Source organism: Megalobrama amblycephala, linkage group LG7 (genome assembly GCF_018812025.1).
Source record: "Megalobrama amblycephala isolate DHTTF-2021 linkage group LG7, ASM1881202v1, whole genome shotgun sequence".
In the NCBI taxonomy this organism is placed as follows: Eukaryota; Metazoa; Chordata; class Actinopteri; order Cypriniformes; family Xenocyprididae; genus Megalobrama; species Megalobrama amblycephala.
The window spans coordinates 22,550,991-22,578,574 of NC_063050.1; the positions used below are offsets into that span (position 1 = coordinate 22,550,991).

At 36.2% G+C, this 27,584-nt stretch overlaps 1 protein-coding gene across 3 annotated transcripts in view; it reads left to right on the forward strand.

Moving 5' to 3' along the window:
* The window catches only part of LOC125272053 (catenin alpha-2-like), a 453,892-nt gene that overhangs the window by 21,669 nt on the left and 404,639 nt on the right, over positions 1 to 27,584 (forward strand). For all 3 annotated transcript variants that reach the window (XM_048196616.1, XM_048196614.1, XM_048196615.1), the window contains exon 2: positions 4,100 to 4,206. In XM_048196616.1, coding sequence (XP_048052573.1) covers positions 4,105 to 4,206 — 102 coding nt within the window. In that variant the 5' untranslated portion in view covers positions 4,100 to 4,104. The remainder of the gene's footprint in view (positions 1 to 4,099; positions 4,207 to 27,584) is intronic.

The following is a 27,584-nucleotide window of genomic DNA, read 5'->3' on the forward strand; positions in this document are numbered from 1 at the left end:
CTTTTCTTGGAGTGTGCGGTTTTTAGCCTTGATAGCATGGAGTGAATTACTAAACCTGATTTTAAAAAAAAATAAATAAAATAAAAAAAATTAATTATCTAGTACTAGAAAACCCATCTAGGGTGCTAAAGTGGTGATTCACAACTAGTTTTGTTGGAGAAGCCAGATTTTACAGTGGCTAAACATTACCAGAATTGTTCAAAAGTAGTAAAATTAACCAAAAACTGAAAATTATTAAAGGTCCCGTTTTTCGTGGTTTTTTGAAGCTTTGATTGTGTTTATAGTGTGCAATATAACATGTGTTCATGTTTCGCGTGTAAAAAAAAACACAGTATTTTTCACATAATTTACTTATCTGTATACCGCTGTTTCCACTGTCATAAAAACGGGCTGATGACTTCCTTGTTCTATGAAGTCCCTCCTTCAGAAATACGTAACGAGTTCTGATTGTGCCAGCGGTTCCTGTGTTGTGATTCGACAGCAGCTCTTAGCGCATCTTGCCCGGAAAGGTCACGCCTCTTACCATAACGTGGAGATGCATGCGCTCAGTGTTATTGTAAACATATGCTGCACATAGTTTTACATGTGGATTATAATTTTCGGGAACCGAGTTAAACATAAATTGTAACCATTGATCTCTAAGTACAGCGTCCCTGGGAAGGCCAAACAAAGGTGATTGGACTGCGGGATGAAAATAACAGCGTTTCGACGACATGGCGACAAACACACTCTACAAACGCAACTCTTGCTCTTCTCCGTGGGAGCGCAACAAGACCACGCGCCCTTTTTTGTGTATTCCTGGGGGCGGAGGTTAGTCAAAAAACTGTTTTAGTGACGTCATTAAAGAAGGAAGTAGAGGGATGTAGTCCAAACTGGCCGTTCGATGTAGGCGACTTCTGTTAAATAAAATATCTCGCTTGGCATTGAACTTTGAGCTTTAAAATTTTACAGATTTTATTTATACTCTAACAACAACATTACACACTAACTAAAGTTTGAAACATGGGATCACGAAGAACGGGACCTTTAATATTACCATGAACCACACAGACCCAACATTATTTAGGTAACATGCAGTGTTTTTATTTTACTTTTTTTTTTTTTTTTGATTAAAGTTATGCATTATTTTAGACAATTAAAGTAACATTTTAGTCAGCAAAAATAAAAATTTAGTTTATCATGTGCAAAATAACCATGTTGTGAAATCCTCATGCTTTAGAGACTTATAATTTTTTGTTTTAAACACTGTTTAGGATATAACATGACGTGTAGTGCATATTTAAGATGTTTTTTCCTCGTAATTTCGGTCACCAATGTGCAACGCAAAATATGGGAAGTGTTTTATCCCTTTTAAATAACTATTTATTTTTCTGTCCTACCTATGAGTGAGCTTATTTTCTTTTTTTTTCTTTTTCCTTTTTGGCATTTAGCATAGTTTTCATCCCTACTGCTTATGACCTTATCAAAACAGACCTGAGATTCGCCACTTCAAAGGACCCAGAAACTGTAATAGTGATCCAAAGAGTCTATAATGTAACATCAAAGACTTTTTTTTTTTTTAATCTCCAGGGAACCGCATAGAACCCTGCATAGTGAAGTATGGTTCTTGATAAGAGGAGGGTTTTTGTTGAACTGCAAAGACCCACTGACCCACTTTATTTTTAAGTCGTGAAGTGTAAATGGTAAATTTTAAGGTGTAAATTTGGTGTAAAACTGAGCAGGAGAGATCTCAAACGTGTGGTTTAATCACCTTTAAGTCTGTTGTGTAGGACTCTGGAGTGTGTGTTTTGACACTGTGCTTTAGGGAGTGTTTGACATGGCAACTGAGACTGTTGGGAGCCTCTCTTGAGGATCCATTGACAGCTACATCAGAAAAGAGGAAATATGAAACACACTTTGAGCACAAAAGAATGGTGATGCTCACTGGCAAGCGAGGAACCGTGACTGGAGCAAACAGCGGATGATGGTTTGATCTCATGCTGATTCTTCTCACACCAGACTGTTCCATTGTGTGTCATTCTATTAATGAAAAAAAAAAAGTTTCTTGCATTTCTTGTTTCTAGTATTGGAAAAATTATACATTTTTATCTGTTCCTCATCATGTGACACTATTATGGCACATCATTGAACACAATCTTTATGAACCCCCTAAAAAGGAAAAACAATTCGGCCCTGTTCAGCACGTCATTATATCTGTCATATTCTCTCTTTAAAGTACTGTACAAATGATGTAAGGCTATCCTGTTGTGTGTAATTTCACATCTTGCTTCATTACAATATTTCATGTTCTTCCATGTGAACTGACTCCAGAACTGAAATAAAGCTGAAATATAGCTAAAATAAAATATCAGAAATGTTGCTTTGGCAACTAACTGGAAATGAAATAAATTTGTTGAAGTACTAAAATTACTAAAGCTAAAACTGAAATAAATATAAATTAAGCTAAATAGAAATAAAAACCAAACTAATACAAATTATATTGCTAAAAATTAAAATATTATTTAAAAATAAATAATAATGCAAAAAAAAACAAAACAAAAAAAAACTGTGATTTGTTCAGTGGTGGAAGTGTTCATTCAGTAAGTCCACACACTGAAATGTTCCTTCATAATTGGCATTCAAATGCTGTTTTACATAGTAAGTATAGTAATTATCTTTGAAGCCATGAAAGCAGGATACACGCTTCAAAAGAGAGATAACTCACAGAAGTGATCTAGAATTATTCATTCACTCGAAAGATTTGTTCAAACACGCCGATTTGTGAACGTAACATCAGTATTCCCGAACAGAGGTGAAATGGAACACTCAAATATAAAGAACAGAAAGAAAAACTGTGTAAAAGTTGTTTCTGAGGAAATCGCAAACTCTCTCTCTCACTCTTTCTTCCACATTTTCTTGCAGCTTTTTTTTCTCTTAAGTTTCCCCTCAGTCAGGTAAACTTTTCTCCCTCCTGCTACACAGGCCTGATCCTGTACCTCAGATGTCTACCTTAATCAGGAAGCACCTGCTTACATTACCAGTGTTCAAAGGGCCTGGAGCCGGGCTTCGTACGTGCATATGTTTTTTGTAATGAGTATCTGTATGCAGGATCTAAAGATGCAGGAGGGAATCTAGGCCAGTGCTCCAATGAATGACAATATGATTGAAAACGCCTACGTTACGGGATCCCCACTACCAAATGAAAGTCAATACTCACTAACCTAAGACGTCATGGATGGAGGGTTTCTAGATTTTGAGTAGTGGTTCTCCAAAACCATTTTTTCAGTAGCTGATTCTATCAGGGTGGCTGATGGCCGACACTTAAATAAGTTATCACGAGGAGTGCAAACTCACACTTTACAGTTACACACCGTGGCAATCTGAAAATGCCTGTCTTGGCAATGTAAACAGAATGTAAATGGCACTTTAGCTCTTTTATATACTTTACCCTTTTCTGTCCTGCAGTACTTTCTGTTCATGTTGCTAGATTTCTGTTGTTTTGAAAGCGTAAATTTGGTGGGCTATAGCAATTCCTTAAAAAGAATATTATTCAATTAAAAAACTGGATGTGTACTGGATGTGAACTCAGATACCAAATGAACAGAAAAGTTTGCGAAGTTTGAGAACTTTGCAATTGTATTTTAGATTCATATTTACTATTTGAGAAATTTAGATCACTTTATGGTTAATATATTATGATCACTCTAGTCTCTCTGTTTGTTTTTCCTCATTAAAAGTGAGATAATGCAGTCTGACTTGCACAACAATGTCTGGATCTCACATTAAGACTCAATCTGAAGTCATTAGCCTGTATTATAATGTGTCATCTGAATCTTTTATAGTCTCAATTTTAGCATTTTAGCGTGATGGATGTGCAACATTAAAAGACTTTTCAATGGAGAAGCTTTTCTGTTTTAATAATAGATGTGCGGCAGGCTCACCGGCCTTTGATTTTGTAAAGAAAGTCATGAAGCATGAAACTGATAACTGAGTCTGTGATGTCTGCACCTTTTCCTTTTATCGTCCTATTAAACTGTCATTCTCTGTTTTTAACATCTCTTTCCTCCTTTCAAAAATTCACTCTTCTTTTTTTTTTCTCTCATCTCCTTTCTTTCCACAGTAAACATGACGAGTGCTACATCCCCAGTCTTGCTAAAATGGGACCCCAAGAGTCTTGAGATTCGCACGCTGACTGTGGAGAGGTTGTTGGAGCCACTGGTCACACAGGTAATGTCCTGTTAGATTTATAATACTTGCAGTTTCTTATTTATTAACCTACAAACTCAACTGAAACTTGGTTTTGTTGATCATTTTAGCCTTTAGATGTGCTATATGTGTTTGGGTTGGGCTAAAGCCTCTCACACCAAGAATGATAACTATATTAGCATCCACACCAACGCACAATAACATATATTTAGTATGCAAAATCAACTTACTGTAGATCAATGATGATCATAATGTCATTGATGGCGTGTTTGAAATCGGTCTTGTATTGGCTGATTACTGGACAGTGTAGAAAACAGGTTTTGTCAGAGCAGTGCAGGCTGAATATAGGATGATGCTGGATATTACATTGTTCAGTTTCCAGACGTCCAGAGCTCACAGCAGGAATCTCATTTTAGACTTGGTTTTTCTTTGCTCACTTGTGTCTAGGGTATATAGAGTTTGTTGGGTTTAAAATAAAAGCAAAGTTTGTAAATGAACAAACAAGAAAACTTCTTGGACTTCCATACCATCAGTCAAAAGTTTGGACACAACTTATTTGCTTTATTTTCCTCATGTTAGAAGTCATCAAAACACAACTGGAACTATGGGAATTATGTAGTGACAAAATTGATTAATGAATCAGAGCTATCTTAGGGGCTGTTTACTTTACACAACACCATTTTCAACTCAAAAACGGAAAACTTTATGCATTTTGGCCTTACATTTACACAACAATGCCGTTTTGGGGCCTGAAAACGCAAACTTTTGAAAACGGGTTTCAAAGTGCAAGTTTTTGAAAACGATGCCATTGAAAAAACGCAAATCTTTGAAAACGGTGCATGCGTATTGTGTGTTTAGTCTATCCACCTTATTTTTCAATGCGAGAGATTTTCAATGTGTGAGACTTCCAATGTATTAGGCGCTAGTGCAAGTGCAGTAAACTGAAAAACTGAAAAAAAGGTGGATAGGTATGCACATTTGGCATGAGTGCTCTGTAAAATGCGTATGCACAGACACGTAGTCTTTCTTTACAAGGTGTCATCGCCAATTACTTCTCTGGCCTGCGTAATATAGTGTTTTTCATAATTTTCGCAAATCCGTGTGAACAGGGATAGTTTTGATAACGTTGTCATCTGTACAAAGACAAAAACTTCAGTTTTTAGTACATCGTTGTCATGTAAAGGTACCCTTAAATTAAAACCTCTTCAAAGCCTCCTTCTTTTGTTCTTAGATATATGAGAAACAAATTGTCAAGTTTTACTGGTAGTTTAGTCACCTTCTATAGTCATAGAAGGGCAACTTAAAAAATGTCTGAAAGTTTTTAATCAGTAATATTTTTTTTCCCCCAAGAAATTAATACTTTTATTCAACAAGGATGCATTAAATTGATCAAAAGTTACAATAAGGACATTTAAATACTTACAGAAACAGAAACATTTCCATTTCCACCATTGAAAATGGAACATTTCCAACATTGATAATAATAAAAATGTTTCTTGAGCACCAAATCAGCATATTAGAATGATTTCTGAAGGATCATGTAACACTGAAGACTGGAGTAATGATGCTGAAAATTCAAATTTGCCATCACAGGAATAAATACAACTTTAAATTATGTCAAAATGGAACTCAGTTATTTTAAATTGTAATAATATTTCACATTATTACTGTTTTTACGATTATTAAACAAATAAAAAACAGACTTTGTGAGCATGAAGACATTAAAAATAAATAAATAAATTAAATATATCATCCCTAAACATTTGAACGGTTGTGTGCACAGACATTTTCCCTTCAAAAAAGCAGAGATCGTCATTGTCTGATGGAAAATCCCATTAAACTATTCTGAGCAATTATGTGTTTTTAAACCACTACTTCATGGTTTTATGTCTTTCTCAGGGAATTAGCTGCCTGAATGAAGTGTTAGATCTTATAAAACAAAACTATATCTTTCTATAAAAGCTTCCAATTAAAAGGAGACCTGGAGCATTTTTCTCTTCTCAACATTAATGGCTGAGTGCAAATGCCGGGCATATACGCACTGTAAAGTTTTGGTATTGTCCTGTCCTTTTTACACCTTGTGACTGTAAACGTGAATGCCAGCTTGTTTGGTGTTAGCTTATTTTGACGAAATACATTAGCATCCATAGACGTAGTAATACGGATCCAGGTATCTGTCCTTGTTCTCTTCTGCATTCACTCACACATGCTTTGATCTGATGATGTACCTTGACCTCTCACAGAGATGCCATTTACCATGCACAGCTCTGAGGACAGACAGTCCAGTTGTCTGGATCAAAAATCCCTGAAGCTGAATTTTCAAAGCTAGGTTGGAAAAAATTTAAGATATGAGGCCAACAGTCTGTTTGACTATTATGTGAATTGGCTGCTTTGATCTCGAAGGGGCGATTGTTAAAATGCCATTGCCTTGGGGGTTTATGAACATTCAGTAGTATCAATCTAATTCATAATTGGAATATTAGTAGTCAATAGGGAATAGGTGGGATCATGAAGGTTGACTGGTCCAACAACTAATGAGTGGATTAATCATTTATATGATTAAGTGTCCCTGTGGTCTGTAAACACTGTGAAGTTTAAAAAAAAAAAAAGATAGCAGAACACAGCTTTAATATACGGCTATAATCTGATATGGTAAAGGGTTAAATGACCAGAGATGTCTTCTTTTTGCTTATTGGATAATTGGTTAGTTTGCTGATTGCCCTTGTATTTTATCAGGTGTGAGGATTTACTATGTACTGTAAATATAAAATCCCTTGAAATATGTTGTTCTTATTGCTTGGTAAAGAAAGAAACATTGCAATTTATTAAAGTTTCATGGGTGCAGATAAAGCAGTTTTTTTGATCGAGTTTTGGATTTGTACATACTATGTCAAAATGATTAGTCAGGTGGACTAGTTTTATATAATTCATTTTTTTTTTGAATACATAGCTATTCAGCTTTAAGGTTGATTATTCAATTTTGAAAGTATGTAGTTTTACACATCCATAATAGTCAAGGTTGTCAGGAATTGGATATCTAGGGTTGTATGAAATCCAGTTTTATTATTTCCAAAATTCTTTCGTTTCCATTTTAATTTCTCTGGCTTCTATTAATAAAACAATGTCATCATTCATTAATATTTTAACAATAGTAGTGCCATATAAATATATTTGTTTTGGCACTTGTCAATTGTAAAGTGCATTCTACCCTACAATAGTAATATATTACTACACTCAACTCACTACAGTGACAAATAAAATAGTTGTTCAGCCATTCCTCTTGCAATATGTTGTACAGGAAGCGTGTAATAGCTCAGAACATAAGATGCAGCCTGTGGAAGAAAGAGTTTGATTTCAGATAAACAAGCGGAGAAAAACATTTGCTCTGTGGGTGAGAGACTGATTGATATGGCCAATTTAAAGCTTTTGTGGAATTTAGCTCTCAGCTTTCATCTCCCGACCCTTGCCATACGCTCCCTTTCTTTTCCTCGTTGTTTCTCTCTCGCACACTCCTCAGCACAATGTGACAACTCCCCAAAGTTGTTCGCCTCAGCTTTCTCATTGTTCAGTCACATAATGGGGGCATATGGCACAAGGAATCATGGGAATGCTAATGGATTCTTAACATGGCGTTAATACTTTATTTGGAATCGGCATCCCGGCTGAAAACGAGGCTTCGGTTCTCCATTCACTTACTCTATTATGATCTCAGGAGGATCTCTGGAAATATACCAGCTACACTGTAAAAAAAATCCCAGTAAAATTTACGGTAAAAAAACAGCAGCTGTGGTTGCCAGAACTTTACCGTTAAAAATACAGTAGCAACATAAAAAAAAATAATCTGTTAAATTTACGGTAAAATAACGTATTTCATTAACTGATATAATGTTAATTTACCAACCTAATGAAGTACTAATATCTGTTTTGTATCTTTATAATACACTGACAGTCACCAAACACAGTGGTGATAAGAGTCACATGATGAATCAAATTTCATCACAAGCAGATTTTCCACAAGCTGAGAAGGACAACACTAATATATAGAAGGAGCACACAGTGTCATTCACACAAACACCATCATGGTAACATGCATGAAATTTTAAAAATGCAATAAACCTTAATTTAACAACATTAGATGTAACATAAAACCCTAATGTATATAACTGATTAGAAAAAAATGAGAAAAACTAAGAAGAAACAGAGTTATTTCAACGAAAATATATCAAATGTGAAGTGTCACGCAGGGAATTGTGGGAATGTCAATTTACGGTTTTTCACTGTAAATTTTACAATGAATTGTTATTTTTCACTTCCAAAAACTGTGAATTTAACGGTATTTTACCGTAAAATTACATTAAATGTACCGTTAGATCTATTACAGTTATTCACCGTATATAGTACAGAAACTTTCTGTAAACCAATTGACAGTTTTTCACCACAGCATTTTTACAGTCTTTTACTGTTAAAATCACGGTCATTTTTTACAGTGTACTTAAATGACGAGGAAGAGGTGTTGAGGTTGACCGGAGTCAGTTTATGTCATGATTTGTGAAAAAACACTCCCTTAATATCCAAGCTAGAGTCAAATGTCTTTGTGCACCTCTCGGACAAAGCAAATAGAAAATCGAAAGGGTGATGCCTTTTTTTAGACGGATGCCCTCTGAGAACATGAATGCCAACTAACACGATCACACCTGTTGTTATATTTTCCACACGCCGAATTGTCTAGAGAAAAGATCTTTAAGACCTCCGCAGTAACATTATGAGACATGATAAGTTTGGTTATTGTCAAACTGAGTGTCAATTCAGTTCCTTTGAGGGCAAAAGCGACAGATATTGAATTATTAAGCGAACACACGCACTCCCATGCAGGTTTTTTTTTTTGGAGTGCCACCTCAACAAAGTATTCTGTAAAATGAACCCGTCTACTTGAGACAGGTTAAAGTCAATAAGCGTTGTAAGATAGATGAGTACTGATTTAAGGTCAAAGCTGAAGAATGCTTCACACTGCTTTCATTTTGATCTAATCTGTATGACACAAAACTACTTTGTTGTATGCTGTGATGCTTCATCATTAGCTTCTAGATATGCGTGAATATTGATTCTGTAATCACTGGTGATTGATAGTGATTTTTCTGGTACCACATCAGTTATAGTTCCCCATGTGAGTGATAGTTAGTTTAATTATATATATATATATATATATATATATATATATATATACAGCTACAAAAGTGTAGAATTGACCAATGTGAGGGGCTCATCTTAATCTGAGATTCAGCAATCTAAATTGAGAAACTCTAGTTGAGTGTGTTGATGTTCATGAGCTCAGTGTACAGAAGCGGTGCCTTGACAGGCTTTTGGTGAATTTTGCACCCTGGTCTCAATGTATTCCGCTTTTATTTAAAGAAACTGCTTAGAAGAGGCCAGAGGACTAAGAGGCAGGACTGTGAGAGAGTGAGATTGCCTGTTATATTTGTGTTCTGGTGTTTGTGCAGTTTTTTCTGGCTCTTCCTCTCCCTGTTTCGCTACAGTATCTCTGTCCTGAGGTAATTTTATGCAGGCATTTTGATTTATGGCTGTCTCTAATTCAAACAATAGTTCAGCATATTCAGCTGAGGTGCCGCTTAAATCATGTTGCAGAAAGCGGAAGCTTAACGCCAGACGATGCGCTTAGGCTGTTGAAGTGCTGGATTTTTAAAGTGATTTTAAATGCGGCCATTTGGTGTAGACTGGCTACGAGTCAAGGTCGTGACTCCATTGACGGATGAGGAGAATCTGGCCCATCAGGGTGTGGACTGGACTGGACACCAGGGATATGTGACTCAGTGATTGAGCAATGCCCTGTGGATTTAACATCCCAATGCAAGCAGTTATTCTGCCGCATGCATGGGATGACAACATAGATGATACATGTGCACTAATAATTTTTATCAAAAGTCTACATATTCATTAATAACAGGGGGGAAACAAATTTAGTGCTTAACAGATCGCCTAATGCATTTAAGATTTTTAAAGGTTCTTTCAAGGTCACTATATCTAATAGTATTTTTTCATTTTCAGCTGAAGTACCTTTGATGCAAGAAACCTTAACTAAAATTATACATGAACTTATACAGTCCATATAGAATTGGCCCATTTAAGGCATTCATCTTAGTATGGTATTCAACAACCACACTGGAGAAACATAATTGATTTTTAAACGCAGATATTGTCACAGTCTTGTTATGTTTAGTTTTATTGCCTTCTGTTTAATTAATGTCATGGTTTTCTTTGTCACTATTTTGCCTGTGTTCTAGTTAATTATTAGTTTACCTTCCTTGTTTTCATATGTTGCTTTCAGTTTCCTGGTTGTCATGGTTAAAGATCTTGTTACACACCTGGTTCTTGTTGAGTTGCTTGTTATCTCTTACATTTAAGGGCACGTTTACATGATAATGATGTACCAAAAACTGAAAGCATTTTGCTTTGCGTTTTTTGTGTACAGGCGTACAGTGTTGTCAAAACAATCCCGTTCACACAGATCTGCTGTATATGATGCCAGGCCAGTAGTTGGCAATGTCACTTTGTAAAGAAACACTACGCGCCTTTCACAAATTCGCATTTTTGTAGTTTACCCAGCAATAATAATGGTTTCGTTTTCAAAAACGTGCACTTTCAAACCCGTTTTCAAAAATTTGCGTTTTCAGGCCCCCAAAACACCAAACGCATGACCAAACCGCATAAAAAGTTTTCCATTTTTAGTTGAAAACTGTGTTGTGTAAATGGCCCCTCAGCCCTCAGTTTGTTCAGTTCCTTGTTCAGTGTTGTCATACCCTATGCTGCCTCTTTTTTTTCCTTGTTTAGATTACCCTTTAAAGGTGCAGTAAGTGATATTTGAACTACGCTGTTGGACATTGTTGATATTTGAAATCAACCCAAACAAACCCACCCCTCTCTTCGTTGCTCCGCCTCGAAAACTCACACTCCAATACTAACCACCCTGCTCTGAGTCGGTCTCAAACCCCGGCCCGATCGTTGCTGGCATGCGAGGCGAATGCACTACCAATGCCGCTAAACACCATATTCTCTATTGGCCGTCAGCGCACAGTGGTTTAACTGCAGAACTCTCGCCATCCGGCCGCTGTCACACACGCAATGCAAGTGGATGTCTGTTTATCACAGCTGACGTGCAACAAAATGCTTCACGAAAAATAAAGCGCAGTTGATGAACGAACAACAAGGAAGCACAAAAAATGAACATACAGTACACAAGATTAAATACAAAGTGATCGTTGTTAGTCGCAAACAGCACAGCAACTCCAGACAATCAAAACCCAGTGTTACTCACATGAGAAGCGGGATCAAAGCAGTTTTCAGGCCTTCCCTCTTAGCCCTCTCCACCGTGGAAAGCTTTCCTAATATAAACCGGGCCCTAAAGCGCTTGCCCAGTCATGAACCTTCATTCCAGTGATATTCTTTTGAGCTGTTTTGTATCGTGTCCCATCTCTCGTTCTGCAGTTTTTTTATTTTTTATTATTATTTTCAAATCTCCCTCTTGCTCGTTCTCACTCCTCAACCGTCATACGCCCCCTAATGCAAATTGGTTAGACGTTTGTTGTTGGACTCGGCCCGACTAACTTCCAGACAGTGTATTTGAAATATCACTGAGTCCCCCTTTAAGTAGCAAGCAATCTGTTTCCTCACCTCTCTCATCTTCCTTCATCTTCCTTCTTAACAGATATCTTCTAAAAACATCAATCCTTGTCAATGATTAGAATTACACTAGCATATGCGTAGATAACCCTAAAGCTGAAAAAGACAATGACCATAAGAAACAAAACTTGATTTCATGGGCTCTTTAACAGGCCAGACCTGAAGGTTACAGGTTTAAAACCTGTGTAAAAAGGACAAGTCACTCATGCCCTTAAACCAGACTCTTTTCCCCTTTTAGAGTTTGTAATTTATCACACTAACTCTGGCTGGCAATAGAATCTGAGTGCTGTAATAAAACAAAGGAAAAAAAGTGACAAACACAAAAACACAGTTCGCTTAATATACCTTAAAGGGTTAGTTCATCCAAAAATGAAAATAATGTCATTTATTACTCACCCTCATGCCGTTCCACACCCGTAAGACCTTCATTAATCTTCAGAACGCAAATTAAGATATTTTTGTTGAAATCCGATGGCTCAGTGAGGCCTGCATAGGGAGCAATGACATTTCCTCTCAAGATCCATTAATGTACTAAAAACATATTTAAATTAGTTAATGTGAGTACAGTGGTTCAATATTAATATTATAAAGCGACAGGAATATTTTTGGTGCGCCAAAAAAACAAAATAATGGCTTATATAGTGATGGCCAATTTCAAAACATTGCTTAATGAAGCTTCGGAGGGTTATGATTCTTCTGTGTCAAATCATGATTCGGATCGCGTGTCAAACCACCATAATGCTGAAATCACATGACTTTGGCGCTCTGAACCACTGATTCGACACGCTGATTCATAATGCTCCGAAGCTTCCTGAAGCAGTGTTTTGAAATCAGCCATCACTATATAAGTCGTTATTTTGTTTTTTTGGTGCACCAAAAATATTTTCGTCACTTTATAATATTTATATTAAACCACTGTACTCACATGAACTGATTTAAATATGTTTTTAGTACCTTTATGGATCTTGAGAGAGGAAATGTCATTGCTGGCTACGCAGGCTTTACAGAGCCATCGGATTTCAACAAAAATATCTTGATTTGCGTTCCGAAGATTAACAAAGGTTTTACGGGTGTAGAACGGCATGAGGGTGAGTAATAAATGACAGAATTTTCATTTTTGTGTGAACTAACCCTTTAAATCTCTTTTCGTAAGTTGGTAAATTTGCAAGAAATATACCAAAATGACACTCCAAAATGTTCCTCACACTCATAGATCTGTTCTTTCTATGGATATATGTCTATAAGTGAGACTAAACAAAGGGCCCTGATTTCTGCTTCAATATTTTTTTTCCTCTCTCTCTCTCTACTTACCTCTCTTCTATTTATTGTTCATTCTTACGGTCTCAACAAGATCCAAAATCATATGCCACAGGAGAATGATGCCACTTCCCATGCTGTGCAGGTGTTGAACTTTATTTTGCTTTTAGGAGCCCATGAAATCCCATGAGGTTTTGATCAAATAACTTGTCTATTCTTCTAAAGAACTTCCAAAAAACCATTTAAAAAATTTTTTTTTTTTTTTTTTTGTGCTCAGTGAGCTAAAAACGACAATTAAATATATGCTTTAAAGGTGAAGTAACAACCATTGTTTTGTTGTTGTTTTTTCCAGTTAATTGTGTGTGTGTAGAAAGTGTTGGCCTTGTTCATGTTGTAAGTGCAAGCAATTTTCTGAAGCATCTAGGTTTTAATGAGTAGTTCTTTAGAATGTGATAGAGTTTACTGACCCTGTTCATTGTTCATTGAAACATCTAGAGCTTTTTGGTTTGCTAGCTTGAGTCATTCCTTCCCTGCAGTTGAAGGTTTGTTAAATATTACTGCATAGAGGGGAAAAAAAAACTTTCTTTTTAAGTCTGTCCCTAGATTATGTGATGAAGTATATGAATGGAGTGGAAATGAAAACTTTTTTCATCTTTCCAAATCCCCACTTGTGACTGTTTGTGGAGAAGGAAGTAGGATTGTTTCTCCAGTCGATTTGAAGGGTTGATGATGTCTGTGGAAAAGGGTTTGTGTTGTTTTGTACAGAGATGAGCATTTCTTTTTATCACAACACCAAGCTCTGCTAGCGTCTAGAATCCAGGCGCCCTGCTGTTACACACTATAGCAATCAATATTTACACCTACTTACACACACAACCTTGTTGTATCCTTGTGTGGACTTTACATTCATACTTTATTTAAGGTATTTAACTAACCCTTACCCTACATACATTTCTTTTTAGATAGGAATTAACATATTTGTTTTATTTTAATTTTTTAAAAAGTGTTTTTTGTGATTCTGTGAAAGGCTTTATTTGATGAAAAATACAGTAATATTGTGAAATACAGTATTATTACAGTTTAAAATACACTGTTAAAAGTAATACGCTCTATCTACTCAAAATTGTGGCAACGGATTACAAGCAATGTTATTAATTAAATTCAACATGTAAGAATTTGAGTTAAAATTAATCAAATTAATTCCTTAAAAGTCAACCATTTAAAATGTGTAAAATTAGCAAACACCATTACAAAAACCATAAACTGACATAAAAAGCAAAGAATCAAACTGCCCAACTAAATGAAACACTGATCACCATAATAGTGACCAAACTTTTTCAATAAAATCAACATCTAAACCTGTGTTAATTCATGTGTTTCTCTTTCCTTCAGTGATTCTATTGCTATCATCAGGTGTTGGCAATAAAAAATAAAGAGTTCTTAATTCATCTTTGACGTCTGCCAGTTATTCAGATATTTTTGTTTAATTTTTACTTGGTTGACATTTAAGCAATTAATTTGATTAATTCTAACTCAATTCTATTTGTTGAATTTAATTAATAATATTGCTTGTAATCTGTTGCCAAAATTTTATGGAGTAGATTAGGGCTGGGCGATATATCGCATGCGATTCTCACGCGCATTTCGTCAGTAAAGCCGGTTCCCTGATTACCGCTAAATCGCCATCACCTGCTTTCAAATGAAGCGCCATTTAACAGACAGAGCCGTAGTTCACTGATAAGCCACGCAAATATCGCGTTCATTATCGAAGGCGATTCATCTGCGATATGAACGTGATATTGCGTGGCTTATCGGTGAACTACGGCTCTGTCTGTTAAATGACGCTCCATTTGAAAGCAGGTGATGGCGATTTAGCGGTAATCAGGGAACCGGCTTTACTGACGAAATGCGCGTGAGAATCGCATGCGATATATCGCCCAGCCCTAGAGTAGATATAGTGTATTACTTTTTACAGTGTATAACTGTTTTCTATTTTAATATATTTTAAAATGTACTATGTTAATATATGTTAAAATGTAAAGTAAAAGGAATGGAAGAAAATCACAAACCAAAACTCTTATCTGTCTGCATTATTCCTTGCATGTTGTCATCTGTGGTAAGTGCTCCCTGACAGGCTTCCTCAAGTGCTTTATTAGAGATGCATATTTCCTGCTTGATTCCATTATTCCAGCTTCAACTCAGATGTGGTCAGGCCTCACTCTCCAGCTCACACTGTATCAAGTCTACAATGGCAGATGAAAAAAAAAAGAAGAAGTGCAATTTAGATTCGCATGGCGTTGAATTATAGAGTGTCCTGAGAAAAATTTAAATCTGAAAGGTTTCCAGCTGGTGATTGTGAAAGTGCATTTTGATTATGTCAGATGGTAAGGAGTTTTGAAGCAGCTGTGGCACAGTTGCGAGGCTGAGCTGTTGCAAGTGTTATTGTGAGGTTGACAGTGGAATAGAGCTCACAGCTTCTGTTGGAATCACAAAGTGTAGACATCAACAAGGACGTCTCTGTATAAGCCAAGAGGTGTGTGCGCATGCCGCAGGTCCCGCTTACTGCATGTATCGCATAGTATATAGTTCACTCATAATGGCATTGTTCCAAGCAGAAAGGATCTGTTGAGGTCTCCAGTCTTTTTCGCCTTAGGTTTGTTGTATTTCACCTGAAACACTGATTAAGTACAGATTACTAAAACCTGGACTATGGAGTCCTGAATTAAAATAAACCAGATTAATTTAAAACCAACTGTGCTAATCTGAATTAGCATGAGAGAGGTTGCCTATAAAACATGGGATGAACCAAGAAAAGCTTAAAATTGCATGAAATTGATGAGCAAATCCAATGAAAACAATGGCAGCAGAAAAAGACTGCAATAAAAAACAAACAAACAAAAAAAACACTTTACTAAACGAGACAGTTCTTTTAAAGCAAGCAAAATACATCAGCTGTGAAAAAAAAGAAATGCCTGGAAATCTGTTTGTAATGAATTTTATATAAATAGATGAATTCTATATACATAATAATACTATGATTATTAACACTTCTTGTTTTGTCTTGTGATTTACGTAGCAACAAACTAAGCGTAACTATTGTTTACACATGTGATGTTTTGTGCTGGCAGTCTAGAAATGACTTTGGATTACTGGTTTAATCCAAAGCACTATCATAGCAGTCAATTTGGTATTAAAACTGTTACAAATCTTGTTGGCAGGTACTCAACCCCAAGTACAAGCTCAACACTTCAACACAACGGTAATCTCTAACGTAACAGAAACTTTTAAATACCAACATAATAGAACATTAAATATTAAGAAGTCTCTCCATTTTCTCATCTTGGTAAAAATGCAAAAAAAATAACACTTTATTTCAACATTTACTCTCCCAATTCAGCCTGGTGCAAAGCAGGTTTGGAAGTGAAAGTCCTTTTTGATAGGGTTATTTGATTGAAATATCAAGGGAATTCAAATAGTAACAATTTCAAGTCAGTTTAACATGAAGCAATAACATTTGAACCAGAAATAATGGTGTTAAATCAAAATGAATTGTTTGAATAAAGTGAACAGCATCAAAAAATTATCATTATATATTTATATATATATATATATATATATATATATATATATATATACACACAGTGTATATCGATATATGTCCAAGTGATACATGTCTTCTTTGAAACATAACGTTAATCTGAAGTTAAACCCGCCTCCTGATAGCTTTAATTTAAGACTCAGTTTAGTCCTGGAGTAGCTCTAGTCTTCCTCCAGGAAATCAGCTTATTAAACTCTGGACTATACTAAGTCTAGGACTATTTTAAACTATGACAGAGAAAGCAGATTTCTGTTAATCTGGTTTAAAGGGCCATTTTACTCTAGGACTAGGCTTAATCTCTGTCCAGGAAACTGCCCCTTAAAGTTATGATTATGCTGGAATAATGTTATTTGCATATTTTTATTTTATTTTATTTTTTAATATGTTAATTTTTATTAACTCTACAAATGAATAATTTCACTGAAGTTAATCAGACTTTTATTTTATTGCATTTTATTTAACAGGTTTGTTCATATTAAAAAATGCTGTGAAAATGACTCCTAATGTTGTGTTTGCATTATAGCTGTGTTGCTTTGTTCAGCTTTAAAGCTATTTGTGTGATATAAATGTGACATAAAAACAACCATGTATAGTATCATTTGCTCTACGCCTCTACTTATTGGAAAATGTAGCTATTTACAAAGCTACTAATAGGCTTATATGTAGTTATACTAAAGATATGTTGTTTGTCCATAACTGTAATATACAAATTAATTATTATTCAGGTACGAGATGAGCTGATGAACTTATGTATGGAATCTCAGATGATATTTTAAGCATGTAATGAATTAAGGAGAGCACTTTTTCTTCTGCTAAGCTACCAATAGAAATGAGACTCTGAGAGTTGATAGGAGAAAGAAGCCTTGTAGTTCAAAAGCATGTTTGAAATATGATTGACAGACAATGAGATTCCATATATGCAGTACCATTTCCAGCAGGTATGGCAGATTTTTTTTTTTTTTTTTTTTTTTTTTTGGTCAGTGTCCTCTAGTGCTTGTTTGATGTTTGCTTGCTTGGATGTTCTATGTGAATCCTTTGCATTGAAATGATGTTAGCTGTCCTCCAAAGACCCTGATGTAAATTACAGTGAGATTGTGAAAGCAAAGAACTTTTGAATACATTTTGAATACTGTAGTTTTTTTTTTTTTTTTTTTTTGAAGTCTGAATGCTATTCTGAAATTAGATCAGAGCATTAGAACAAACTCTTGATGGAAACCACAAAATGTTTTATGTATTTCATTTTATCTCTGCTGTACATTATGGAGTTTGGGTAACATCAGGTGTTATTTTTGCATATCCTTTCTTGTAAAGGGACACGTATTGAACGTCATTGGTGAAGAATCTGGATGGCTTCCCAGGGGAAATGAAATAAGGCAAGCAGGTGACTTTAAAAGATGATGTAGCCCAAAAGCAGTAGTATTACTTAGAACCTACAATCAAAGATATTAATGGTTATGGATCTTGTTAATATATTAGTGCATCAAATTATGTGGATTAATGTGGATACCCTAACCTATAGCTTAGATAATTTGGTCTTGCAAGAATTTGATGAGAAGTATTTGACTTCATATTAAAATCTCTGACTTTAAAATTGCAGATTTGCTAGTTTAGATTGGTATCAATTGGAAGTGGGCAATAAATAGCATAGTTACACATTTTACTCCCAACAATGCCAGCAACTTTTCTAATTTTCACAGATCCGGTTCTAACTGGAGTGGTTTACAGCCTCTCAACACCTCCACCCACCAGACATATTTAAAGCTTATTGAGACATTCTTCTGTGGCAATCAGACTGCAACAATTCCTTCCAAATTTTCTGAAGAGACACGATCACTTTATACACTGTATGATGAACAGATTGAATTTAGGCTTTTATTCACAAAAACATTTTTTATTCACATAAACATTGAGCAAACATAAACAGAAGGTCAACTGAACCTGCTTTATGCGTGAGAACAAACCTCATTGGTTCTTGCGGAAACTCAAACGTGCTTCATAACACACGAGAATGAACCTCATTGGTTCTTTCACGTCAAGTGAACATGCTTGAGCTTCTGTTTACCACAAATGATGTGTGAGTTGATGAATGTTTATATGTGAATTAAATCTCTTTAGCATATAAAGCGATCTTGTCTCTTCAGAAAATTTGGACTAAACCGCTCTATTCGTATGGATTCGTTTATGAACTTTTTGAAGTGTCAAAGTGTCAGTTGCGTAGCTGTCAACAGAGGGACAGAAATCGCTCCGATTTGAAGATGAACAAAAGTCTTATGGGTTTGGAACAACATGAGGTTGAGTAATTAATGACAGAATTTAAATTTTTGGGTGAACTATCCCTTAGACCAACACCCGAGTTTCTTTTCACGTCAGCACATACAGTCACGAGCATGCCGTTGACCTTAACCTCACCGAACTCTAACCCAGAAACTTTTCCTGCACTCTCTTCAAATAAGATTTTCATATGTGCACAAGCTTTGTATCCAGGGAAGAGTGGGTGGATGTTTATCCGTTTCGTTCTCCTCCGTTTGACAATCTTTTTGATGAAATGTAAATTCATTCACTTCAGATATGCTGAGCTGATTCCATCGAGCATTAGATTCCATCACCGCTAACAATCTCACTCACGGTTGGTCTTTAATGCGGAAAACTAACAGCATAACATTTAAATGCAATCACCGATTGAGAATTGTGTATCTTTACAATCTTATTAATCCTATCTTAAAGCTTAGAATTACGTTTGTTTATTTGAAGTATGTTTATCTGCTCTGCTAGTCTCACTCCTCTGTGCTGGCTTTAATGCTCTGTTTATTGACATGGTCGACATTTGTCCCTCAGAACAGGTATTTGATTGGAGTCTGGAGATGCTTTTCTGTGGCCTTGATAGCATTGATTGAAACCAGGCAGGCAGGCAGTTTTAAAGCTACGGTACCTTGTAACCATAGCATTTCTATCTCTCTCTCATACATGTTTCATTTTTCATCTATTTATCTTTATAGCTCTCTTTTTATACTTCATTTCTCTTCCTCTCTCGTAAATTTTTTGCTGTCTTCCAAGTCATTCCTTCCTTGTAACTTTCTGATGCTTAATCGTTGTTTTTCCTTTTCCTTTCGCTTAAGACGGCTGATTTATGATGTCTGTCTTGATAATATCTCCCCGGAATTGACTGGCAGGGTCTTATGGCTGCTTTCTCTTGGTGATAGCAGAGTTTTACAAAACAATTTGTTGCCGTCCTTCATCCGTTTTTACGGAGATTAGCTTCCTACTGCTAACCTGAAAGCTGCATGCACATTGATCTTGCAGCTGATCCCCCTCTTCAGCTGTGTTGTTATCAGATAGTTCACTTGGGATAGGCTGGATATAGAACGTGGTGATGGTGGTGGTTGTGCATGATCTATATAATGCTTGTCGACATGATCGTATATTCCAGTCTATGCATTTCCCAATCACAAGTTACACTATTTCAAAGGAATATGGCTTGATATAATAGTTGAGTAAGAAGTAATATGCCATAAATACTACGGCGACCAGGGCGGGCGAGAGCCGTGATGGAACGGCACGAGGCTGGTGGCGTGAGAGTTAATGAGCTCCACCTGGGAGGCGCACCGGCCTTGAGTCTCTCACGGAGGAGCTCCAGAAGCATAAAAGGAGGAGCGACGACAGTGAAGGACGAGAGAGGACCAGGCCTGGACTTTACGTTATGTTTTATTATGTTTGTGTGGCCGGCAGATGTCCGTGGGGGTCTGCCGGCATTACTTTCCTTTGGTTTTTGGTTTATTTATATATTAAAGTTTGTTAAATGTTCGCCGGTTCTCGCCTCCTTCTTCCCACATCTACGAACCGTGTTACAAATAGTCTTTACGGAACTGCTGCTTTGTCTCATAAACACTCATAAAACTCATAAAAAGCAAAAATGGTCTATTTCTGAATAATTCTGTATCTATGTTATTTTCAGCACACGTTCATTGGTATTAAAATTTCATTTGCATTGGCTGCTTGACAATCTTTTCTTTTAGTGAAAGAACATGCTTGTTGACCTGGGGTGTGTAGTTTCTTGTTTTTATGATATGTGGACTTAATAAATCATTATCTTGAGCAAAATAAGCAAGCTGACATTAAGTACAATGCATATATTTTATTTCGAAAACATACAAATGCCATTTACATATTTTAGTTTGTCAAAAGATTGTAAGCACTGTTTTTGAAGAGTGTGCATGTACATATGTGCTCTAGTATTTAAAGGTGCCCTAGATTCAAAAATTGAATTTATTTTGGCATAGTTGAATAACAAGAGTTCAGTACATGGAAAAGACATACAGTGAGTCTCAAACCCCATTGTTTCCTCCTTCTTATATAAATCTCATTTGTTTAAAAGACCTCCGAAGAACAGGCGAATCTCAATATAACACCGACTGTTACGTAACAGACGGGGTGTACGCCCCAATATTTGCATAATGCCAGCCCATGTTCCCAACATTATGAAAGGGATTACACAAGGGCAGATCCATTTGAGGGTTATATTAGCTGTGTGAACTTTGTAAATGCGCTGTAATATAGTCGACAGCTCGTGTGGCAGGGAGCACGCGATTTAAGGGGGCGGCGCCGAGTGTAAATCAGTGCATTGTTAATGATGCCCCAAAATAGGCAGCTAAAAAAATTAATAAAAAAAAATCTATGGGGTATTTTGAGCTGAAACTTCACAGACACATTCAGGAGACACCTTAGACTTATATTACACCTTGTGAAAAAGCATTCTTGGGCACCTTTAAGAACAAGCCTATGACTGAATCTGGAAATAAAGAAAAACTTAGAAAAACAAGAAGCAGTCCTCAGATGCCATGTCCATAATTTATAGCAAAAAAAATCTAGCATTAATTCGATCTCAAATAGATTCATTTAAAGAATTTATTACTCCACCACCTGCGTGACATCGTTAACTACCGTGGCTGAACGACAGGTTTGCAACAATACGGTTTCGGGAAACGGTCCTGACTAGCTAGTTGATTTGCTCAACGATGCATCGTACTATGGTAGTGAAGCAGCGGGTTACTTCGTTGTACGGGAACGCAGCCCAGAAAGAAAGAAAGAGGCAAAGAGAACAACCTAAGGCTTCATTAGTGAGTATTTGGTGATATTTTTACCAGGTTTCTTCATGGATATGTTTGTTCCGTGTTCCATGCAGGATAGCTTTAATCTGTATGCAGGATGCTAACATTAAACACTCAGGTTACAAAGTCAGAGATGAAGAGAGCAGAGAGCAGATCATGTGTCAGATGAAACATCAAGACCTCACTTTGCTTTGTAGGAAGCTCAGATCAAAAGGCAAGCGTCCTTTAAATGTCTGCATGAGAGGATGGCATCTCTGTATGGGCAGCATATTAGACGGGTCTAGTGTTCTGACTCTTCTGCTTTCAAAATTTACTACGGCTCTGCTCCAGAAGCGAACGAACTGTCTGCTACCTAAATAGATAGCTGTCTTCTAAGTCTGCTTGTAGCTGTTCTTTATAGGAAGCTTCTCTTCATTCTGACTGAAATTAGATGTAGGTTTTGCATGTATCTACTGCATTTTACATGAAAATCTTGAACTGATTATGCTATATAAGCTAAAAAAATGTAGTCATGTGTACCTTTAAGTGCCTTAAAATGTGTTTAATAAAACAGGCAGAAGTTATAATTGGTTTAAAAACCAAATTGACACACTTAGAATCTAGTTTCTAATTTAATTTTGCATGTAAACATCTATATCTCTGACTGATTAGAGGATGTTTTTTGTCAATTCAGGCTCATGAAAAATGTACCTGTGGCGACATTTTTGCAAAAATGATATTACATTGCTTCTTGCATATTTCCTGGCACTGTAAAAGTTAAATGTCCAGTGAGTGGCACACAAAAGCATGTTTGATTTCCTGCAGAAACCAAGAAATCTGACAGTGTTAGCATTTTATTACACTGGTTCATGCAGTTGGCAGTTTAGAAATGAAATGTCTGGTAAGTGGTGCTAAAAGGTTAATGCTCTATTTTTTGAAAATAACATACCTCATACTAAACCCAACCTTAAACCCAATCGATAGTGTTAAATAAAGACGCATTTGCTGAAGTAACCATGACATTTTACCTTACTTTTACACACCTTTGTGCTATTTTGTTGAACTGTGTTTCACAGAAATCTTACACAGACGTTCTGCATTGAAGGTGGAATGCTGTACCACCTATTTTGTATTACATGTGTAGGTATGGTATTTGTGTTATGCAAAAATGTAGATATAGAGGCACATTTTTCCAATAAGTCTAGGTTGTTTTTTTGTGATGCCAATACTCTAATTGCAAAGATCAAGGAGATTGTTCAAATTATTATTCTTCCAATTTATTTCAATTTTGATGGCGAAGCTACTGCACAAAAGTACTTTGTTCATCTTTTAGACTAATCATTGCTGTTGTTATTTTTTTTAAATGTTCAATATGAATATCGTCATTCGTTCTTCTTGCCGAATGTCAAGAAAGATGTCTGATGGAAGTTGCAATCTGAGCTGCAATTGTGATTTTGAATGCATCTTTCTATCCTGCTGTCTTGGATGCGGTTATTTGATTACACATGGCAAGTGGGTTTTTTCTTACAATGTGGCCAATAAATGCTATATTTTTTGACAAAAAATGACTTTGTGTCTCTGTCCTGCTGTCCATATCTTTCTGGCAGTTGGTTCTCATTATCTTCTGGCACATTTTAGTGAACAATCAGTTTCATTAAATCTAATTCATTTTTTAGTGTCATGCCTAATTGCACTACAGCTGATCCTATTTTGGTTTGCACTGACTGGACTGATCACCATCTGTACGTTGTTCGGTTTTCACTCATGCCCTTGACTCTGGAATCCCAATAAGGAAGGAGCTGATTCTCCATGCATTCTCATGGAGTTATCAAGGACAGAGAAGGGATTTTCACAATCTCTCTCCTTCCTGCCTGTAATCCTGCCCTTTAGATGTATTTGAGCCACCGTGATGGGGACGTTGAGGACTTTGACTTCCTCTTCCCACAGTATTGCACACTTTTCTTCACTTTTTGCAGCCATGTGCTTAGCTGTAGGATTAAAAGTGTGTGCTCCCTCTTTCAGGCAGTCTATCTGAGTTTTTTTTTTTTGGTTGGCACTCTCCTGACTCAACCAGAGCTCAACAATAACGATGGCACAGGGTCAGTGTGAGAGTGTTTCAGGTATGTGGACTGTCACATGTTGCAGTGTTTCAGTACAAATGTTTGTAGAGTAGCCTACATAGAAATATGAACTATGGCAAAAACAACGACAGCAAAACAACTTGTTTTTGAGTCCTGCCTTAAGTGATTGTTGTGGACAACCATCAGGATTACAGGTGAAAGAACAGCCTAAGTTCCTAAACACATGCAGTCACATGGTTCTTGGTCCATCCCTTTTCCTGTATCCTAAATAAATGACTGTAAGAAGGGCTATTATGTGTACATTGTTAAACCTGGATGCACACTGATTGTACTGCCCTTTTTATTTAGTCTATTAGTAGCACATGGATGACACTGAACTTTAGGTTGAAATATGGGAGCTTATTAGCCAGGACAAGGAAATTTAAAATATATTGTCCAGAAAACTGCTTTGAGATCTGATTTTAGCAAATCTGTTTAACCCTAGAATTCATGTACCAAAAAACCTTGAAGGGGATCAAAATGACCACAATTAAATTACGTTTATTTGTTCACTGTCATTATATATATGTATTACAAAAGATAAAATGCATTTGTACTTATTCTTAAATTCTTTAATTTAGATCTACCATATAGAGTATATTCAAGTCAAAACCTTCGCTCCCCACATTTCTCGCGGACCATGTGAAAATGATATTTTTTTAGAACCTTTCACATAATTTTTGCACCTCTTCCTTTGTTTGGTCCTATCCTGTAGCCTTTCTTCACTCATCTACTGCATCTGAAATCATATAAACTGTCTGAAGTTCATCATTTGATGAAGAACTTCATGACTGTTACAAAAGTATGTATGTGTATAGTATGAATACTATCAAGCATAAATGTGTGTAATATGAATGCAGTCTGAATGTACTAGATTCACCACCGTGTCCCACTTCAATCATTCATGTCATGTAAGCTATAGAGTGAGTTGCGTCATTTCCCTGCCATTCTCGTGTCCTCTCCCATGCCCTATGGATAGTAAAGTGTCCACTGGATGTGAACTTTAGAATCATGGCAGAAGTAGTAGGTCATACGGATATTTTTTTTTTTGTCTACTCTTTTATGAATACTGTGAATTCAGACATACTATATTTCACATATTTCTTTTCACCTACTATTAGAGATATGCATATTCAAACACTTGGTGTCTGAGGCAAATTCTTGGCTCAGAGCAAAAATAAGTAATAACAGATTTTTAAGTAATCTATAGTTTTAAGAAAATAAATATTATTATTGACAATTTATCAAAAAATACTGTGTTGAGTCAAAATTCCATAGGAAATGAATACGGGTCAATTTGACCCCCTTTGTACGTAAAACAAAAAAAAAATAATATAGTTGATTTAGTCAGGTTCATTCTTTTCTAAACCTTTTTTTGTGTGCATTTCATTGCATTGCTATAGATAAACTTTAATAAAATTTAAATATAGAAATACAGCAGAACATGAGTTGTTAGTTTGACAGATTGATTTACAGATTGACTTTTTACACTGTCAAAGTACTATGTCCCTTTAGGGAAATAACAGTCCTGTGTCTCATTTCAGCTTCTATTCAAAAGTCAAACTTTTTCCCTGCTCTGAATTATGCACCTAATCCATTTCTTGCTGAACTGCATTTAAACGAATTCACAATGAAACTGCAAATGATTAAGAATATAATCTCTTCGAAACACCCCGGGTGCAATTTATACCATGGAGCAGACGACATGTTCTCCTTTTGAACAAAAAGCTACATGTCGAGAAGCTCACCAGAGGCAAAACGAGTGGAGGTCCCTCGTAACGGATCTCCAGCGAAGTCATTAATTTAAAGGTATTCGGGTCGTAACTTCTAGCCCGCTAATCTAAGCTCATTTTTATGGATCTTCACGAAATGAGTTCACCGACCATCCATGAAATGTATTTCTCTTCATAGATTAAACTTTCATGCGGCATTATTGCTCACAATCCAGAAAAGCAAGCAAATGCTGTTTCCTCTCCCCGAAGGAGAGATGCTGTATTTGAATGCACTTTGGGGGGTATTTTGAAAGCATAAGCTCAGTGTCCCGCTCTGCCCTTTCCTTCGATTCCCAGGTGTACTTTTGAACTGAAGTTGAAGAGCTTTGCAGTTTAATGAAGACAGAAAAGCAAGGAAGAGGGGAAACTTGCACAGAATTTAATACAGATATCTGCTTTGCTCATCTTTCATCCTGACCACAAACTAGAGCGGATGACTCTGAACTGTTTGAAGGATTAAAGGAAGTACACCCTAGAGACGATCATATAGAAACAATACTACAAATAAAGGAGAAAGAAGGTGAATGAAGTGTCAGGGATGGGTTTAGAAAGTCCGGCAAGGTTCAAAACAAGCGGTCAAAGTTTAGTTTGTTAGCATCAAAAAGACCTATAGTACCTAGAGAAAGCTTTCCATTAGCATTCCTTGACACGGGATAACCTGGAAGTTTTGGATCCAATTTATCACCTGAGCTGTGAATGCCATGTGAATTTGCAAGTATTTCATTATATTATAGTACTTTTTTTTTTTTTTTTGTCAGTGACTGATTTCTTTTGGTGTAGAGATTCACTTCAGTGATTCTATCTTGACGTGAGTTGATAAATAGACTTCCTTGCTAAAACAATACATATACAAGATGAATGACCACAGTCCGAGTTCAACTTGGAAAAGCTGGACCTGTGACTCTCACCAATACTTCATTCAGCATGTCCATCTGCATAGATTTTTTTCTCACGTTCAGCCTTAAAAGGTCAACAAGTTTCTTTGACACTGCAGTTAAAAAAAAAAAAAACAGAAAGCAATTTCTTGATACTTCATAGATGTTCCTAAGAACTTGTATTGTTGTGTTCTACACTTTTTTTTAAAATGCTTAATTGCAGGCAATAAAATGATAAAATACGCTTAGCAGATTCTTTTATCCAAAACGTTGTACCTTGCACTTCCCTGCTGGAACCACCTGTGGTTAAAGGAATAGTTCACCCCAAAGAAATAGTCACTACAAAGCGGTGCGAAGATTCTTCAAATACTCCTTGAGGAAATAAACAGCTTTTGGGTTCAGAATGACATGAGGGTGAGAGAATAATGACAACTTTCACAAAAAGCTCTTTTTCCTCTCTTTTCCTGTAAAAAAGATGAATTCCAGTGCAGCTTTTCCATTCATATAAGCATGAAGGTAGCAAATGTTGATCTCCATTGAAATTAGGCAGTTTTGCTTGAAGACCACTAAGACTCCTTTTCTAATGAAAAGCCACTCATACTTCATAAAGAGTGACTGTGACATACGTAAAGTCTTGTTTTGGAGGGCAAAGATTACTCTTTATTCAGTTGTTTTTATTGCTGTTCTTTTTCCTATACCCTCTGCCTTCAAAGGCAGGCAAAAGGATGCTCTTGTGCAGAACCCAGGGTCGGCATTTTTCAGAGAACTAAGTAAAGCTCTTAAATTAGCTTCTGTGGGAATTCAACCCGATTGTGTTTGTGAGCGATGGAAGAGTGGAGAGACACATTTGTCCAGGGTGGGTTTTTATAAACTCTTAGGTATTGATTTGGAATGGAATGGATTGGCACAAAGACGAATCAGTGTTAAGAAATTGGCCATTCATCTTTGCATGTCTGATTCCTAGAAGAGTGTGCTGATGCACTTTTACACGTTTCCTT